The sequence below is a fragment of the Thermobia domestica genome, chromosome 14, assembly GCF_964235325.1.
Source record: "Thermobia domestica chromosome 14, izTheDome1.hap1.1, whole genome shotgun sequence".
NCBI lineage: Eukaryota > Metazoa > Arthropoda > Insecta > Zygentoma > Lepismatidae > Thermobia > Thermobia domestica.
This window is the reverse complement of record NC_137467.1, coordinates 122,338,196-122,358,244: the sequence shown is the minus strand read 5'-3', so window position 1 is coordinate 122,358,244 and position 20,049 is coordinate 122,338,196. Positions and strand designations below refer to the sequence as shown.

Here is a 20,049-nt window from a genome sequence, read left to right as displayed (position 1 = left end):
CACTTTAACAGAAAATATACACGTTGGACAAATAGCCGTTTTCAGGCTAGACGTCCCTTCCCCGTTTGTGGTGAAAACAGACTTGACTTGGCTTGACTCCAGTCTCTTCATCACAATCCTTGTACATAAATGGAAGGATTGCATTCGGATGTCAATACCTTCACCTGGCTGATAGCCCGAGAAGACTTACTAAAATTATAAAAGTTGTTATGGCATCTCTGGCTTGATGACGAACATGTCAGAAGAATATGTAATGTATCATTACAGTCGGAGTAATGAAATTTTTGTTTCGAGGGGCCAAATACTTTTTGAACGTATTGTGTACTGTAGATTTTTCAATGTATATTCTTCGGTCCATGTAGTATATTCATTTGTTCCTTATTGAACTCAAAATTAATGTGGAAGCTTTGAATAACCCAGTAGGAATTATATTTTGGGGAATAATATCTTTATTTATACATTATTTTAATGTAAACCCTGTATATGGGCATTGCAAATGGATGAGTATTAGAATTGTAACTTTAATGCTATACGAAAACATAGGCCCGCAATTGGACAGAAATTCTTGATATTATCCACCAATCTGATATTTGGCAGAATAATTTAGACCCCCTTCGCCCATCTGAGATGCGCATATCCTCCCAAAATCCGGTTTCATCCAGTTTTTACTATTTTCTATTCGCTTTATATTTTTCCGCCGCCAAAACTCTTTGTTCTGATTGGAACCATTTCCGACGCTAGTATTAAGGCGCGACTCACTTCGTCTTTGGCTGATAGCATTTCGTTTCGTGGGATCAACATCTTAGTTCAAAGTGATGCAGTGAAATTATATATAAAAAGGACAGAAACACCATTTAATAACCAGGTAATATTAGTTTCAGTAAGGTAATAAATATTTCAGAAGCTGATGGGAGTCTTAGGATTTTGAAATTATATCCAAAAAGGACAAAAAGCAGTAAGATATGGAATTCCGTAATGCAGACGCCATATTTGGTACAGTCATCGTCCAAGGACAGACAGAGATAAATAGTGTATTGGTTTCTTGATTTGATGTGATCGGCAAACTAAGATTTGGGGTTTAAAAAACGTTCACTATATTTCCTTTTACCCTCCTAAACTAAGTTAGGTTACGATAGGCCTGTTCAGATATAGTTTCGTGTGTGTACGTAGTATATGGGATTTTTTTGTACATGGCGGTATTCATACTCCCCTTTATAGTTAGATTAATTTCCATAATGTCAATAACTTAGCACAGGGACTCTCTCTTTTACTCCTAAATGACCAAAGCTTCCAACGGAAATGGGTTGAACGATTTTTTTGTCAGGGTTCTTTTCCCATCAGGACCTTTCTTTCTTTTCATTAACAGTAATTGGAAAACATGATTTAATTGGTAGAAGGGCCATTGGGCTCTGTTTATTCCATTTCTTTTTCATAGAGCATAGAGCCGATTTAATATGGTGAAATCTAGTGATTGTTTGATTTACGTATAGTCGAGTGGTGTGATAATATGATTTAACATGTGTAGTAATATGTGTTAATATTCGCTTTCTTAGTTCATGTGTGATATAGCATGTATATGTGTAATTTATGTGTTGTTTGTGAGCATGTATAACTAATTTACTTACGGACAGTGTATTGTTGAATTATTCATCTCTTTCGGACGGTTCAAATAAGTCAATTAGTCCGCAATGCAGTTTCATAGTAATTCCGTACTATTATTTCGTGATATACAGTGTATAGTTAACTTTCCATATAGCATAGTACAAAAGGGTATTTAGTAGTGTAAAGCTTGTTTTCATACTACTAACTCCATCTCGTGTCGGGCTAATAAGTATTTGCCGCTAGGTTTTTGTTACTCTGATACTTATTTACATTGTAAATTAACTTTCCTGAAAAGCACAGTCATTTATATAGTTCAGTAATCAAATTATTAATACAGTGAAACCTGTCAACTTGGCCACCTCTCTAAGTTGGCTACCTGCTTATCTTGGCCTAGTTCGTCTTGAACCTGCATTTTCCCATAAGACTTCGTTACTTAATACTCTATAAGTGGCCACCTGTCTATCTTGGAAGTTGGCCACACTGAAGCAATGTTTACCCTATGATGATAATGATAATTTTACCTGCGTATCTTGGCCACGAAAAATACAGTTTTGTTATTTTTCTTAACTCTTTCGAATTCCCATATGAGAGGCAGATGTTCTGTATTTGTGACTGGACACAAAGAAGCATAGATTCGCAAGATTTGTTCTTGGAGGTCAATGGCCAGAATACTACCCTCATAAAGGGGTGGTGAAGGAAGATGTGAATAAGAAAAAGCACGTACAGGAATTCAGGAAATGGTTGTACGTATTTGTTTACCCTGTCTGTTTTGGTAAAACCATTAGTTATATCAACTCCTCTCATCAGTGGGGAGCTTTAGTAATTCCGGAAAATTCTCAAGGTTAAAACTAACCATCTCAATTGTCAACAATTGGCACCTGTCGGCTTGTCAAAAGATAGCGGAGTTTTTGAGATATGAATTCCCTCAAGAGTTTCACAAAATATCTTTTGCTCCGAGGGAAACACTTCTAGCTCATTAACAAGAGGTAGTTAACTACAATATTAGAATGTGCATATCTGCCAAAAGAATAAAACAAATACGTCTAGAATGAACCACCATTCAGTAACAATTGAAAAGAAGTCATATAAGTTGCATATGAATTTCTCAATTTATAACAGCTTTTTCTTGTTTTCAATCTGAATAATTCAGTGTGCTATAATATCAATTTCAATAAACTGCGTACATACGCTTCTATTTCATGGTTGTTTGTGTTATTGTGTTTTCAATCCGAATAATCCAATGTACCAGACTAGTTTTCAGGAAGAGAAAGGTATGCACATACAGTATATTAAACATACTATCAAGGGCGCCGATCCTGGGGGGACCGAGGGGGACCGGGCCCCCCAAAGCTCATGTGGACCCTATTTTATTTATGAGTATACAATATTTGGTATAATTTGAGTGCAATTTGTCTTAAAATCTTCATATATATACCTTCTGCATCTGAATGGGCCCCCCAAATGTACAGAGAAATCGGCGCTCTTGCATACTATAGTAATATTTTCTAGCCCTGCATATTTTTGATTACTCTATATACATTATTTATAAGAAGCTGTCGTGCCACTGCTTATTAAAATTTTACAGTCAAGTAATACTAGAAATCCTATTCTAAAAAGTACACAAATCACACTTATTTTCTGTAAGTTGGCCACCTGTCTAAGTTGGCCACTTTTCGATGGAACCGATGGCGGCCAACATAGACAGGTTTCACTGTAATAGTAAACTTTGCAATTTTCCTTAACCTGAAGTTTGTCTATGTGGCATTTTCTGCTGTCAGGCTGCAGTTTCGAAATTCTCTCTTCGCTACGTTCGGTAAACGATAGCATTGTTGACACTCTCAGAAGATATGATTGCATGTAGTTAACAGGATAGTTGATGACATTGAACTTTCATTGCATATAAAATAATTCGAAGGACTGGAGTGAAATATACTGTAGTTCGCTTTGGTAGAATCTAATATCAGTTCACACAAAACCACGCGTATAATTAATGTACTATAATAATTTTGTTGACTTTAATATATAATAAGACTGCTTTGAAGAAGTCTTCGGCGTAATGGTAGAGTATAGGGTGTCTGAAAATAAATCGACGTTATAGAAAATGAATAAAGATATATAAGTGAGTAATGATAATATTAATGATATATATATATATATATATGGTAGTGAGTATGAATAAATAAGAGGACCCAGTGGTAAACTTTGCTACAAAGTATTCAATTTGTTTATATAATGATAAATGCATTACTACATTAATTATTACGTTAGAAATTTGTGTGAGGATAGTGTGTTATGTAAAAATGATGGACGGTATTTTCACTTTGTGGCTTGATATTTGATAGTAAACATACAGGGCATATAATCAACCGGCCTGACAATACGAATAATGGTCATATATCAAACGATTCCAGACATTTTCCAAACGATTCCAGACAATCACAGAACAGTATAACCGTTTGCAGATTGTTACAGTTTAACTATACGCGTTCAGGTTACTTTTGCGATACTATTCTCCAACTTTGAAAAAAAAAATCACGTTAACTGATTAAGCTAAGTTCACTACCATTCGCAGAGGTGACGATGTGGATAGGATCTATTGATATAGAAAATTTATTACAGTGCAATTTCGTCATTCCGTATCAAGGTGTCGATCCTCCCCCTCCAAATATTTTCATTTTCCTTAGTTTTAAACTAGGTAGCGATTGAAATTAAATGGCATCTCAAAATTGGCACCTTTGCAGATGTGGGAGCTACTAGTAAGATTTGGCAGATAACTTACTAGTACAAAATTTATTTCATTTTTTTTTTTTTAATTTTGGTAAAACCTAGTTAGAATTTTCTCTATTTTATCGACTTTACTCTAGTTTTTCATACTTTACTCGGAACTCTTCTCAGTTTCTGAGGAGTCGGATAATTTTTTATTTAGAAATTCTAAATTATGAGACCACACTGACTTCCCGGTAGGGCCGGAGTCTTCAAGGTCTCAGCCGGACACAGTGCGAAGTGAGATTTCCATAAAGCCACTGTTTTTGTGGAATTCTCGCTCAGGACACGGACTACCTTGTGGGCTTGGAGATATTTATCTTAGGCCACGCATTTTAGTAGGCCACCTTTTTCGGCATATGAAAGCATATTTGGCTGTGGACTGTTGTATGTCTAAATTCGACCACTTATCTTTGTAGTTTTAGTGTCCTAGCTTATTTCTTTGGTGCCGCGTTTGCCTTTTCTTTCTCTTCTCTATCTATCCCTCTATTCTCTCCTTCAAGATTTTATTTTATTTTTCAAACTCCCCCCCCCCCAGTTTTGAACTTGACACATAATAAACATTTAACATATATCTTTTAAACCTGAAATACCAGCTGAGATGTCACGAGACACGATTCGTGGAGGTATTCGTTGATGTGAAATATTAAGGAAACGTTTTACCATCATATTTTGACCCACTGCAATAGCGAGTGATAGTTCAGCATACGATTAAATTTTACTTTTTTTATCATTATCTGTTCAAAATTCTCCGTTGGACCAACAGTCATTACTACTTTTGTTTCCATTGGTAATCATAGACGTAAATGTTGTAGTTGTTTTGGGCCCAAAGTAGTATTAACAATTTTAGAATCATATATTCATACATATTCTGTGTTTACATGCCTGCCATGGGAATTAAATGTCTACTAGTTTAAATAAAATGCTTGAGAATGTTAATTTTATCATCATATGCGGTCAGTTAGGTAAATTTGCGATATATATTTGGATTCTCTTATGTGAAATGTTGCAACCTAAAAATGTAATTTCTTGGGGCTATTGAGTTGAAAATTTAAATGATTATTGAGTGTATATATATATATATATATATATATATATATATATATATATATATATATATATATATATATATATATATATATATATATTGAGAGATAAATATGTGTGGAATAAATATGATATTGAAGTAAAATGTATAAGGGTGAATTGAATAAATAAATATGTGTAAAGGGTCTCGGTACCTTACCCCGAACGGTCCTTGGTTGCTATAGTTCCGAAATATCCAACAAATATAAAATGTGAATGTTAGAAGATACCGCTGCATGTTAGATATTCTCTTCAATCTTTGTAATAATATTAAGTAACTTATGTAACAGTTAACATCGTCTGTAATACACTAACTGCATGTAGCATGGGATTTAGGCAGGTCATCGTAACCCTAATGTATCCTTAAATTTACCCTCAATTTAGTAAACTAAAATTGTTCTGTAAAACTATATTTAGATTCCATCCCTCTCATACGAATCCTCAAACTTGACCAGTGTTTCCACGTCAGTAGTCGTGTTCTCAATATAAACGAAAGTAGTTCTGAACTTGGAAAATTCTCGTTCCTACATATACATTGTGTGAATCTAGCATTAAATGTGTGCACCTGGTAGTATAAGGTGATATTAACTGAAAGATCGTCAATGAATAAGATAGTAAGTGAATGACAGAATAAGTAATATTAGTCACCGTGATATCAGTGGCAAGACTTTGATCTCTTAATCCCAGAAATGGGAGAAATGTTTTCGATAGATACTTCGACGAACAGAATATGTGTCAGTTACGATTAGTAAACGTAATCTTATGTGTGTATAAGGAATGAAATAAAGTTAAATGCATGGACACAAGAAAGGATGCTGCGATAATACATATGATATTATAGCTCGTCTAGAGCTACGAGAGAGGACTCGTATCATTATTTTAAACGTTTTTACATATGAGATTAAGACTCATTTCTAATCCTCATCTTAAGTTTTTTTTCTTTCACTCATCGTATTGTATACTGTACTTATTCACGACCTATATCATATTTATCAAAAGTTAAATATTTTTTGCCTTTCTTTTAATCTGACTGTTATATATATATATATATATATATATATATATATATATATATATATATATATATATCTGTGTGTGTGTGTGTGTGTGTGTGTGTGTGTTTATGCATGTTTATACAATTCTGTGTTTAATTTCCTAATAGATGTAATAAATGTTCACCAAATTGTAGTTAGATGGTTTCTTTAAACTAGTTTCACCCATGTCGATACGGTGTCCTGTATGTATGTGGGTGGATGTGAATGAATGATAAATCTAGTTTTAAGTGGTAGCATTCAATATTGATTTACTATGATAGTGTTCATAATAAATGTGTAATAGCATGTTATATGTATTAGTGTATGACGAAATCATGAACGATAACTAGTCCTAAAGTACTTTAAATCGGCTCTGGGAGAAAAGCCACAATAACAGGATGAGCCTGAATAACGACAGTCTTTTCAGAAATCTCGAACTTCTATTGTTGAAGACTACATTACCTTATTTTTTTTCTCGATCTCCATTATAAAAATTCAAATAGTGGATACAGGTTATTTAACATAATAGACAAACAATTAAATTAAAACTTTTCGTCGCCTGGGCTGGGTTAGGGCAACTCCTACTTGTGCAGTTGCCTGGATCCAGGTCGGGATCGTATGAAGGAACATAAGTCTCTTCGGGATCACTTCAGAATTGATCCTCAAGTAATAGCCTTCGATTATGAATCACCATTTAATAACTATTCAAGTTTCTTTACCATATTTCCATAATTATCCAGTAATCCTTTATCTCTAGCTCCTTCTTTTCTCCTTTTCCTCTTCCTCTTTTCCTCCTTTCTCCTGCCTCCTTCTCTTCTCTCTCAATCTTTCTTTTCCTCTTTCTAATAAAACTGAAGAGGGGTCGTGACTGGGAGTTGTCGCTATAGACACGGTCATTAAATTCTTTTGATGTTTCTCTTCGGAAGTCCGATAAGAATTAGTTAATTTTAAAACATACATATGAATCAAGAATTTCAAAATTCATTTATTTTTTATTTCATATTTGGCTAAATTATCATAATTGAAAGATAATCAGTTAAAAATAAGGCGGCGACATTCGCACTCACGATGTCAATTTTTCGTCTTCAAATAACGTCCTTCGTTAAAGGCATTGGAAAGGAGACTACTTGGGGCCTACAAGTTAGGTATCATTCCGACATTTGCCTGGTGCGAATGAAGGAAACTTCTCTTAAGATAGCTGATCTGTAAAGGTTTTTTCACACCACCTTGACGATGTATTATTATTATTATTATTATTATTATTATTATTATTATTATTATTATTATTATTATTATTATTATTATTAATGGAATTTGCATCTGTGTGAATAGCCTCGGTAGATAAATGGTGCAAGGTTTAATGAAATCTTGCGTAATTTCCTGAACATTTTGAATATGGCATCTTTCGAAAATATATGTAAGGTTTGCTCTGAAATTCACCATACTGCTTCTTCTAACACTATTAGTCTTTGCGCTATTAATGCTCAAAGTTCAATTTTCAGCACTTTCCCGCGCTCATAACTCGCAAAGGACGACGCTTTTGATTTCGGTGTAATAAACTTGTTTTTGCATGCTTTGCTGTCTACTTTCAACCCCCAAGCACTGTAATAGTAATTATGGAACACCCTATGATATATACAGTATGGCGCTAAATTCGTTGTACAAAAGCAGAGGAGTGATTCCGGAGAGTAAAGCAAAAAAAAAAAAAAAAAGTTCCAATAAACATAGGGCGAAATCCCGATCGTTTACGTGTTAGAGGCTGCCGAAATCATGAAAAAATGAATTTTAAAGGTCCATAGCTCCAAAACTATGGGACCTACTGTAGTCGGGTCAAGACTTCACTTAGGAACTAGTATGAGCTCTATCCAAAAATGCGTGTTTCAGAATCCTGAGGTGCTTCCACAACAACTTTTATAGAGGGAGTTTGACTACGGGCCTATGATATAAAGTACTCTCCAACTACCTCCGTAAAAACTGTTGCGTGAGTACCTTAGGATTCTAAAACATGTATTTTTCGATAGAGCTCATACTAGTTCCTAAGTGAAGTCTTGACCCGACTACAGTAGGTCCCATAGTTTTGGAGCTATGGACCTTTAAAATTCATTTTTTCATGATTTCGGCAGCCTATAACACGTAAACGATGGGGTTTTCGCCCTATGTTTATAGGAACTTTTTTTGTTTGTTTTACTCTCAGGAATCACTCCTCTGCTTTTGTACAACGAATTTAGCGCCATACTATATATATATATATATATATATATATATATATATATATATATATATATATATATATATATATATATATATCATCGGCAAACAACAACAGATACAAACTGCAAATTATCAGGTATTTTGTTGCTTAGACTACATAAATAAATAACCGTTCATAAATAAATATGAAACTTTGTTAATGCTCGACATGACCTATCGACTGATGTATGCTTTACGAGTTGTGTTCAAAAAGTAGCGAACCTCTGGATTGATTTGGAACTCTGACACACTAATCCCCTTCAAAGTAGTCTCCTAGGTAATGCACACACTTCTCGCACCATTGTTGGAAACGCTTCTGGAATGCACTTTGTGGAATGGTGAGAAACCGTGCTGTCACATTCCCCATGATGTCTTCTCTTAACTCAAATCGGGTGCCTTTTAGTGGTATTTTCAGCTTGGAAAATAACCAAATGTCACACGGAGCCATGTCGGGTGAGTAGGGAGTCTGACGACACACATGAATATTGTGTTTGGCGATGAAAGTCTGAATCAAATTTCGCGGACACTCTCCTCATTCTCAAATTCTTGTTCAAAATTGAATGTACCGATTTGATTGAATGGTTTTTGCTTGGGTATCACCAAGCTTTTGACAAAATTTGATGCAATATCGCTGCCCAAGTTTTTCTGTCATTTTACAAAAAACTGAAATCCGACGACCGCTCATTACACGTCCTCACTCGTTGGCCGACTGTCAGCGACTGACGTTTTCAGCTGGCGGGAAAAAGTTCACGACTGCGCATTAGTGTCCCCTCTACATTTACACTGAAGAAAGTCTCCCGCACTTCATTGGTTTACGCGGGAAAAATAAGGGTCGATACTTTTCGAACACACCTCGTATATTCATCTTGTAAGTGTGAAAATGAAAAGCTTAGGGAGGTATTTATGTATATTTATGTTTAACCTTAAAAACTGGCATAATTGTCGTACAGTATCAATTTTTTTAAATTTACAAATTAATTGTTTTTTCTCCATTTTTCTCGAAAATTACGCATTAGCTTTTAAATTCACGAATACAATTGTGTTTAGCTCAATAAGATTTATTGATTGGTAATTATTTGTCTATTAGTGATACCATTGAATTTATTAACATGATGTCAATATTGTAAGTATGGACGTTGTATAGATAGTGCTTTATAAAACACGTATGTATTATCCATTGACGTTGTCAGTTACCTAATCATAGAATTAACGAATATGTATGTATCAGAGTTCTTTAAGTGTTGTCGTATCGCAGTTTGAGATGAAAAAAACATGGAAATGCGATACAAATTGAGAAATGCATCGCAAATTGCGATGCATCTGTCATTATTACCACGAAAGCTAAAATAAGGAGCAAGCTGAAAAAAATACTACTATTATAATTAAGAAATTTTTCTTTGAAGGGTCTGTTGCTGCAAGAAAAAATGCCTCGACTTTCGGTTGCAAAACAGTTTTTCACCTTGTTCTTCCTTCCCTTTGTCGGTTTATTCCTAGTAAGTCATTCTCCAGACGTTCTCAGACTTCGGCTTCTCCTATCGTTCTTTCTAAGTGTGTAATAAAAAAATGTCTCTTGAAGAAAAGGCGCATTGGCAGCAGAGAAAATATAGAAAAATACACTTTTTTCTTTCTTTTTATCGCTTTTCACTTGAAGTACTGATATACCGACTGATATACCAGATGCCATTAACGCTCCTTGTAGAAATCAACATACAGTATTTGCAAGATTTCTCCTCGCGAGACGTCACGAACCTAGCTTTAAAAAAAAAATCCCGATTGAAGGGACTCTTTATAATATAATAATTCTATAATTACTCATTATAGTACAGAAAGTGCTATACAAAATTTACAAATTGCGATATAAATTGAAATTTGTACCGCAATTTGCTACACAAAATGTAAATTGTAAAAAAAGAAATGCTGATATCAAGGACTTTTTTTCTCTCTCTCTCTCTCTCATTCTGACTCATTTTTGAATATATTTTCCTTTATATTCTAATAATATTGTAGAAGTTTTAATATTGTTTCAAAATAGACTTATGTTAATCTCCCTATCCTATATTTTAACAATAGAGCACTAAGTTTATCGGCAAAACAATGTTCTTCACAGTCTTTTATAATAATGTTGACTAATAATAATACTTCTAGACGATTTTATATAACGACGCTTCTCTACCAATAAAGAGATAACAGCAAGAATTTTTATTTTTTATCGTGAGTTCTCAGTTTGTCTAAGACTGTTTTTTGTGATTAACGAGTGTCAGGAGAAACTGATTTGGAAATAATGATTATGAGAGTTTATTTTACTAGTACTAAGTGTCATTACTTTGTCATTAATCTTTTTTTTCCCTGAAAAAAGAATTGAATTTTTCCCGGCGACGTGATTTTAGTAAGTCTTCTTGGGCTATCAGCCAGGTAAAGATGGTGATATCCGTCGTTTCGAATGCAGACACTGCATTCATCTTCAGGGATTGTGAGGAATTTGTGAAGATGAATGCAGTTTCATTCGAAACGTCGGATATCAACACCTTCACATGGCTGATAGCCCTCCCCCCAAAATAAAAGACTTACTATAATCTTCTTTTCCTCTTGTGTTCATTACAGTACCCATGTGAAAAGCACTAACATAAAACAGATAGAAAGAAATGGGCTACTAAAATTAAAATGACACATCATTCACTGGCGTTGTCTGACAGTAAATAATGATTGTTCATTTTTATTTTCCAATGAAGATAAGAGTGAAGAAAATACAGAGTGGCTCAAAAGTAGGTATACAGACTGCATCGATCAAGTATTACATTTTAATTTATTAAGATAATGAATTTATTTGCTTCTGTTTGTTCCGATCTTAAGGTATAACTGAAAATAAATTAAGAACAGATAAGGAAGAAACTAAGTCAATACCTGTATGGATAACAATAAGTGAATGATGTAAAATGTCATAACCGAACAGTACGGGACTGTATACCTACTTTTGGACCACTCTGTATCGATTAAAAAAACGACAAGTTTTAGTGGATTTGCAAATTTCATAACCTGTATAGACGGTTATCCGATTTATATCCACCAAATTGGCAACTCCGCTATAATCCCTGTAGTTGAACCACAACCATAAAACCGGCATGGCTACCAGTATTATGTTTAAGCTTGCAGGTGCTGGAGTTTCGTCTTAGTGCTAGAGAAATGCTACAGAAACAGAGCCGTTATTGGGAAGGGTACATCACGGATGCGTTTCAAACAAATAATACTGAAACACTGTCGAGAATATGACTTAAGTATCGGAGTGACCACAGGTAAAGATATCTTTGTCAAACGAACATAAATGAGGCCCATGCAGAAAATTCGACAACAAAAACGATCCGCTCTAGATTATCTGCAAAAATGTCTGGTTCTGAGATCAAGGATCAATCAATCACGTGGCGCCACTCCAGATCTCTGTGACCAAAGCTATTTCGTACCCAGAAAACAGCAAAGAACGACATAATTATAATTTTCAGCGACAAAGACGGTATTTGTTGGTATGGTGCAATATCGCTGTACCAAGTGTATCAGTCTCAGTGGGAAATATGTTGAATAACTATTTAATTTCATTCTTCTAGTTCTACTCTATTCTGCGCAAAACCAGGAGTTTTTAGCACTTTCTCGTATTCTTGTATTATACGGTATTAATATTGGAATCCCTGGACTTCTGAATTCTCCCCGTGGATTTTCAAAACTTCTCCCTCTGAAAAAAAAGTCTTCCGAGGTAGACTCTTGAAACACAATAACATGTTCTAAAGTTTTGAATAATAGGGTAGCGTTCTCTAAACTTTCCTTATAACAAATTTTGGTGACGTCTATATTGGTACAATGGTTTGGTATTGGTTGGGAATTAATATAAACATAGGCTATTAATATCATTGTAATGGGTTCGTTATTTACTACTTTTGGTAGAAGAATTTAATAATTTTATTGGAGCAGATAATTTTGTAATTTGCATTGCGAATGGATAGAATGCTTCATTTCAAGACATTATTGTATTGTTTATTTAAACATGCTTCTACAATATACTCTCTACTACTGCTAAATTTGAATTTTTAATCTGTATGATTCTTATGCCTCTTAAGAAATTTCAACTGATTTTTCTTTGATTTATTTTTTAATTTATTTTTCTTATTATTGTTGCTGTGGGAGATCTCTACGATATTTCAAAGACAACGACTCACTGAGATTGCAAAACAATGCAAATAATGCGGTTTGATTCCTTAATACTATTAGATATACTAAGATAAAAATTAGTTAGTACTGCAATAAAGTACCTTTTCCAAGTATTTTTAACTTAATATACTCTTGTACTTTATTTTTATGTAATAAAACTCACATTATCTCTTCCCATTTGCTTTTAACTCGCTTCGCTCCAGTAGCAGCTCATGTAGTTCGGATCCCACGTTAAGCTGTAAGTTCATGTCTCTTACAGCCTCCGTGATGAAAGAGAAGCTAAATTCAAACCAGCCACAACGCTTCGCTATTGGCGTCGTCATTAATTTCTTAAATGAATAGAAACTTACCAAGATACAATCTTTCTCTTGGGAATTCGTACTGTGGGTTGTAAGGCAAAAAATCTGCTTGTTCATCCAAGTGTAATTCCTTGTTAATGAAGGATGTGGCACCTTCGAGGAATAGTTTCACATCTTGTTCACTCAGTGCTTGCTGTTTAATACAGAGAAACTAAAGTCAGAAATCATATGCTTCAAATAAATCAGATTTAGTTATATTTACAAACCTTATATTATCTATCATCGAAATAATTAACAAGTAAGTATATTACATAGAAATTCAGTATTTTATTTCTCTCTTAAAATACAGTATTTCTTGAAATAGTTTTCAAGGCAGTTTATGTTCGAAACAAGTAACAATGAAGTTTGGAAAACAACTTTTGGAAGGAAGTTTCTAGAAACTATATAATAAAGTTACCATCTCCGTACTCGCCTAGTGCGAATGTATTGAAACTATGGACAAATTCACTCACAATGTATTATTACAACACTCATCACATGTAATAAATTCTTCACGCTAAGTGAAAGTTCATTCTCTTTTTTTATTAGGTACATGCAGAAGTTATACTCGTTTTTGATATGAAAATTGTAGTACTATGGGTAATTGCCATCATAGTCAATCATACTTTTTCACTTTGCCAGTTGGAGATGAACCCGACACTGATAAAAGTTCTGAGGCATGGAATCGAAAAATTGTTGTAAGGCTATTTTCACAGCTTGCAATCATCAAAGATTATAATATAGTATGGCCATATAGTACTGAGTGAGGCTTCAATTTCATGTTTTCGTCAAAGGCAACCATTACACATTTGAAACAACTTTGAGTTGTTTCAGAATTCGTTTTTACCGTTTTGGAAACATTACTAGAATACAATTTACAGAATATTGTTGGCCTCAAGTAGGAAAATTTCAAGTGTAAAACAATTCTGAAAAAAAAAAAAAGCCGATGTATATGTGAACAAAAATAAATTTTCAGACAGTAGAAAATATTTGACTCTATTGGAAAAATCATTTGATATAATTTTTTGTGTTCCAATTCTGATTTGTTGTTGAAATAATATATTTCGTTGAATTATGTTGGCATTTTGAAAAACAAAGGGAGAGAAAGAGAGAACTATTTAGAAAATAAACGACCCAAAAACTTATTTGGGTTGTACGCAAGAGTGCTAGGATTGGTTCCGTTGTGGAGAAGGGTTTTTATTCCTATGCCAGCGAAAAAAAATATTAACAATCATAAGCTGATTATTCTTCCTCAGAGCAGAAGTAACCCTTGTATGTCCACTCCATGTATATCATGACACATTTTTCAGTTGTGTTGGGACTTAGAAGAGCTCGCCCCCATCAATATAAACTATTTTGTGGACTTTATGCGCAATTTATTGTGGTTAAATTTGGTTAAGTAAAGCTCAGAAACCAGTTTATACATTGAGGAGGTAAGCCCTTCAACTAACCGAAAGCATAATAACATTAATATTGTGATACTAATTTTTACTATGTTTAACAATTCAAATATAATAACGACAATGATCTACGTCACCTATCTACTTTAGTAACAACCGCCGAATAATACTATCTAAATTGTAATTTAGTTTTCTTCTTGGGTCGGGGAGAGGGAATTACTCTTCTCTAAGAGATTTTGTGAACTCTATTGTATGCAGTTAAGTTAAATAATTTGGATAAATTGGTATAATATGTTAATGTAAATCTATCTACTTTTTTAAATTTCTAAGTTCTAAGTTACATAAAGCATTGTCTTAACTCGTGCTTTAGTACTCTGGCTTGCATAGGTCGGCTACGGCAATAAGGAAGTTGTGCAAAATTCTTTCTCTTTTCGTTGTTAGTTTGAATAGAAATTCTGCTATCTACATTGGAAAACGTTCTTCTTTCCTGCCAGTTGATGTCAAGTTTTTCCGTTAACACTTTTCACGTACTTCCGATGTTCTGTGTTTGCACTTGTCTATTCTGATCTTCAAGGAGTTCCGTGTGCGTATTGTGGACTGCCCTTGATACAAACTCACTTGAATGATTCACTTTCAAGTGTTTATATCCTTCCTCGTTTAAGCAATCGTATACTTTCCAAAAGTCTGATAATATGGTCATTCCTGGTATTATTTTGTCTTTTGTGATTTTGAGTATTTCTTTGTTTCGTTCTTCAACTGGTTGCAAGAAAAGTTTTGTTTTGTCATTCCCTTCAATGACTCTGAAAACTCATTAACTCTTCATCTATCTTCCTCGGTTGTATTTTCGTTTTCCTATTTTCACACCTCATCTATCTCTACTATTTTACCTATCTCCCCTATTTTTGGGGGAATATTTTGTTGCTCAATCCAAGCACTCTTAGCGAAAATAACTGCACTAGTCACTTATGACCTCGCATCATAATTTTATTTCATGTTCTATTATTTCGAATTTTGGTTTCTTTGTCAAACACCACAAAACTACAAACGCTATTATTTTCCACACAGATGGACATGTTCTTTCAAAACAGCTATTTTTTTCACTTTGTTCCGTCGTTTATTTCGGCCAAAAAACGTAAACCTTCACTTCGGTTTTGTATTTTCACTCTTTTCCCACACTTTTTGCAGTAGTTCTTTCTCGTTTAGGTATATTTGCGATACGTAACTGTATTTAGATATGTCATATCCCATGCATGTTTGCTCAATCTTCTGGTCTGGTATCTTCACACACTTTGCTACTATGTGTCTCGTGGTTTCATTCTGACTTTCTGGTTATCTTTGTTTTATGTAATTTTATTGGCTGGTGGTGTGTCATGTTTGTGTGTGACGTGCTTTTTGCCGGGTGGTGGCGTATTTGTTTGTTTTGATTTGTGTGTCGCTTGTCATTTGTTTTGAAACAATAAATAGATTGGTTATCTTCTTTTGATTTTGTTTTGCTTTATGAAGGAAAGTTGTGGTGTTTTATTTATGTTTCTCGAACGTAATCAATGAATATTATAACTTGATTGATTATATATTTGCTTTATTACAATCTTCATCATTGTTTACCGCGCGACTTGGAATCAGTTCTCCTTCTGTTTATAATTTTCTTTTTTTTTCTTTTTTTTATTGATTTCTTTTAGAAATATAATTGAATTCTTAGTTTATTTCCTTTTTTAAGAAAAAAAAATAATTTTAATTTATTTTTGAGGGATAGCAACTAAAGAACTTTACCTAAAAACTTGGATGCATGTGTGGTTCGGCGTTTGAAATTTATCATGTCTTTTTATTTAGATTAACTCAATTATAAGATGAAAGCTGAAAGTAAAATCTCATACAACAAAAATTCTAAGAAAGATATTTGTCGTTTCATTGTCTCCGTAAGGAAGACTTACTGCTTTTGACAAAGGAGCATGAGCACCAAAACTGAAAGAAATTAAGTATTCCATCCATTAATTTTTAAGAGGGAATTTTTACTTTTGTAAACAAATTTTTGTCAACGTGATCCATTAAGATAAATTGTACTTCAAATGAAAACAAAAACACTTAGCGCTTAAATCTTTCAATATCTTTAGTTTATTTGTTTGAAGTCAGTGACATAACTAGCAGAGCGCAAATGGGGCTTGTGCTCGGGGCGCCGGATTGGAGGGGCGCAAAACTGGGCAAATATTTATTTTCACATAAGACAACGAAAGGAGTTTAAGCAAACTAAAGACCATAAAAAAAATAACTGAGAAACTTAACAGAACAACAATTCGCCAACCTTAGGATCATATCCACAGAGCATAAGTTAGTTCCAAAGCTATGTTTTGAGGATTGTAAAAACCTTTGCAGCCAAAAGAGCTCTCAAAGTTAAATTTTAATTTCAGGTTAACTTTCGATTGAAGAGATTTGCAAAGTATCCGAGTATAATACTCAAGACAATAGCTTGATTGTTTCTCATTATTAAAAATTCTATTCTAAAGCAACAGACTGTTATAGTACTCGCGCCGAGTCGTGAAGCTTGACCTAGATCTACCGACTTCACCGCCCAATAGAACGCGAGGGTGTGTTCCGGTCGTCAATCCCATCTATCAAATTTTGTCAGTGTCGTCTCTCGCGCTACACCGAGAGTACTGTGTTGTCGGATTGGCGTCAAGTTCCGTTTTGTTAATTCTTTTTTGTTGCGTCATATTTTCGTTGTTACTATTTGTGCTATTGTGCAAATTTCACAGATTGCTAACACACATGTTTCCAGTATGCTAATACATGCTTTGTCTTTATGTTGTTATTTGTACTTCATGCAGTTCAAACTAGGGCAGTTTCTATAAATATAAAGAATCCTGCTCATCATTTCCTTCTGCCAATTTGTAAAAGTCATCGAATACCTACTACGTATTAGTAAGTTTTCCTAGTGGCCTTACAAAGAAGTGATTTTCTAAATATGGATAAATGTTTAGTTGAAACCCACTTCAAAAATATATTGCAGTGCGAATTTGAACAACTCGAGTTTTGCTCTAAGATTTTTACTATTACACATATTTACGAATCGGCAATGAGTTTGCCAATTCACAATTTTAGAAATGACCAAATAAAAACAGTATATAGAACGTATTCGTGTATAAATGGAAATACTCTACAAGTCGAGTCAAGTATTGACTTGTGATATGACGATATTGACTACAATTGAAGAATAGGGGCACGGAGGCTCAGTAGTAAAGCGCTCACCTCTGGTTCATTTCCAGTCCATGTGAGTTTCTGGTGGACAATATTGTTTCCATAGATTTTTTCGATGTGATCTCGTTTCTTCCCACATTCTCAAATCATCAGTCCCTTTCATAATCATTAATCATTCACTTTCATTAACCATCTGTCTCCTTTAATCTACAGAGCATACTGTGGGTCGTAAAACCGAAAGATTTCAATTTTCAATTACGATTGACGAAATATTCTTGTTTTAGCTTTATACAACTTTTGTAATTTAGAACATATGGGACGGAGGTATGTACCATGACGAAGCGAAATGAGAACATGCTCCGAATATTTGAAAGAAGAATCGTAAGAAAAATCTACGGACCTGCGAAAGATGGTTATGAATGGAGAAGAACTAATGATATACTGAAATCAAGATATGGTTAGATTCATTAAGGCTCAACGGTTAAGATGCTTCGGTCGTGTGGAGAGAATGACGGATGACACACTACCGAAGAAAGTCCTGCACGAAAGAATGTATGCAGGTAGAGGAAGACGCAAGTTACGATAGATGGACGATGAAAGGAGGAATCTGAGCAGATGAAGATAAAAAGGATGGGCTAACAAATTGAAGAACCGAGACGAATAGAGGCTAATTGTTGAAGAGGCCAAAGCTTATAATAGGGCTGTAGCGCACTGTGGTAAAGTAAGGTATATATTTAAAAAGATTTTATGTATTATTTTAGTATATGCATTTATTTTCAAACTGTTTTATATCCTAAATTTTGTGATGAAGAAATTTAACTTCATCCCATTGTAGACAGATCTCGAACAACACGATTTTGCATGATGTGAACTTTCTGGAACCAATTACCTGCCTTATACAAAGTATTTCTATATATACTTTGTATATAGATCTGTATCTATCTATATCTATTTATCTATTTATCTATTTATCTCTCTCTCTCTCTCTCTCTCTCTATATATATATATATATATATATATATATATCGAAGGCCGCATCAAGATAAATGGTCCACCCTATATATATTATAATATCCCACGTGGTATTGTGTACAAACAACACTTTACGCTTATGTTTATAAACACTACCACATGGTTTTGCGAGAAGATATTATGCACCACGTAAATCCACTATAACGAGCAGACGACGGACTTCTGGCTCCTCCCACGAAGCAGACGACGACATCGGAGCAGCAACGCCACCGCCGTCTGGGGATCTATAAATTCGGTAGCCGACGCGGATCAGTACTATTTGACTGATGTCCCTCCTATTGTTTGCTTCGGAACATTAGGAGTAACCTAATCCCAAGCCTCTAGTCTGCTTCGGGACTTTTGGCTTTTCCTTTCACCCGGCTTAGCCTCCTTCGGGGCTTTGTAGGGAATCCTACACCCAATTGCTTAGCCTGCTTCGGGGCTCTGCAATCACTAACTCCCTCATTGCTTGCCAAGGAGCTTTGGGGAACCCTTTGCCACTCTGCCTAGCATGCTACGGGGCTTTGTGGAGATCCTGTCTGCGACCTCACGGTCAAAGACTACCTGTTTTTAACCTCACAAGTATAGAGAAAATATCTTTGTAGTATTTTTGTAAAATACTGTTAATTACTGGAATTTTATAATAAAAGCCGATAGTGGGAGTCGATTCCGGACACTCTTTTTATTACCTCGCTCTACCTGCATCCTATATGGGACAGAGTTTTACAATGTATATATATATATATATATATAGGGTGGACCATTTATCTTGATGTGCCCTTCGATTTTTTGAACTAATGGACGAACAACGCTGAAATCTTGTACCGTGCAAGTATTGGCAAGGGGCCATTTTTTCGCATACTCTATGATACCACAAGGCTGACAGTGTTGTCACCCAACCTAAAGTTGTATTTTTTCACTAGGCATTAGTCGGGTTATTACATATTTTAAATCTACATGTAAAACGAAAACATACAATTCCACATTTGATATTCGGTGTTGCAAACTAAGGACACTATAGTATCATAAACATTGAAAAACAACCAAATTTTGGAGGTTTCTACAACAGTAATAACGCAAGTAAGATGGACTCGATAACGCATATCAAAAGTAACTTAATGTCGAGTACTAGTCATGAAATGATGTATTTTAAACAAGTAGAAATTAAGTTACAAGAAA

General features: G+C 34.4%; 1 protein-coding gene across 1 annotated transcript in view; it reads right to left on the bottom strand.

The window, feature by feature from the left end:
* The window catches only part of LOC145669985 (mast/stem cell growth factor receptor Kit-like), a 29,695-nt gene extending 10,120 nt beyond the window's left edge, over positions 1-19,575 (bottom strand). Inside the window, exons 1-2 of the mRNA XM_081738326.1 lie at positions 19,570-19,575; positions 13,280-13,421 (exon numbers count right to left, since the gene is read on the bottom strand). Coding sequence (XP_081594452.1) covers positions 13,280-13,421; positions 19,570-19,575 — 148 coding nt within the window. The remainder of the gene's footprint in view (positions 1-13,279; positions 13,422-19,569) is intronic.
* Positions 19,576-20,049: the final 474 nt, after the last annotated feature.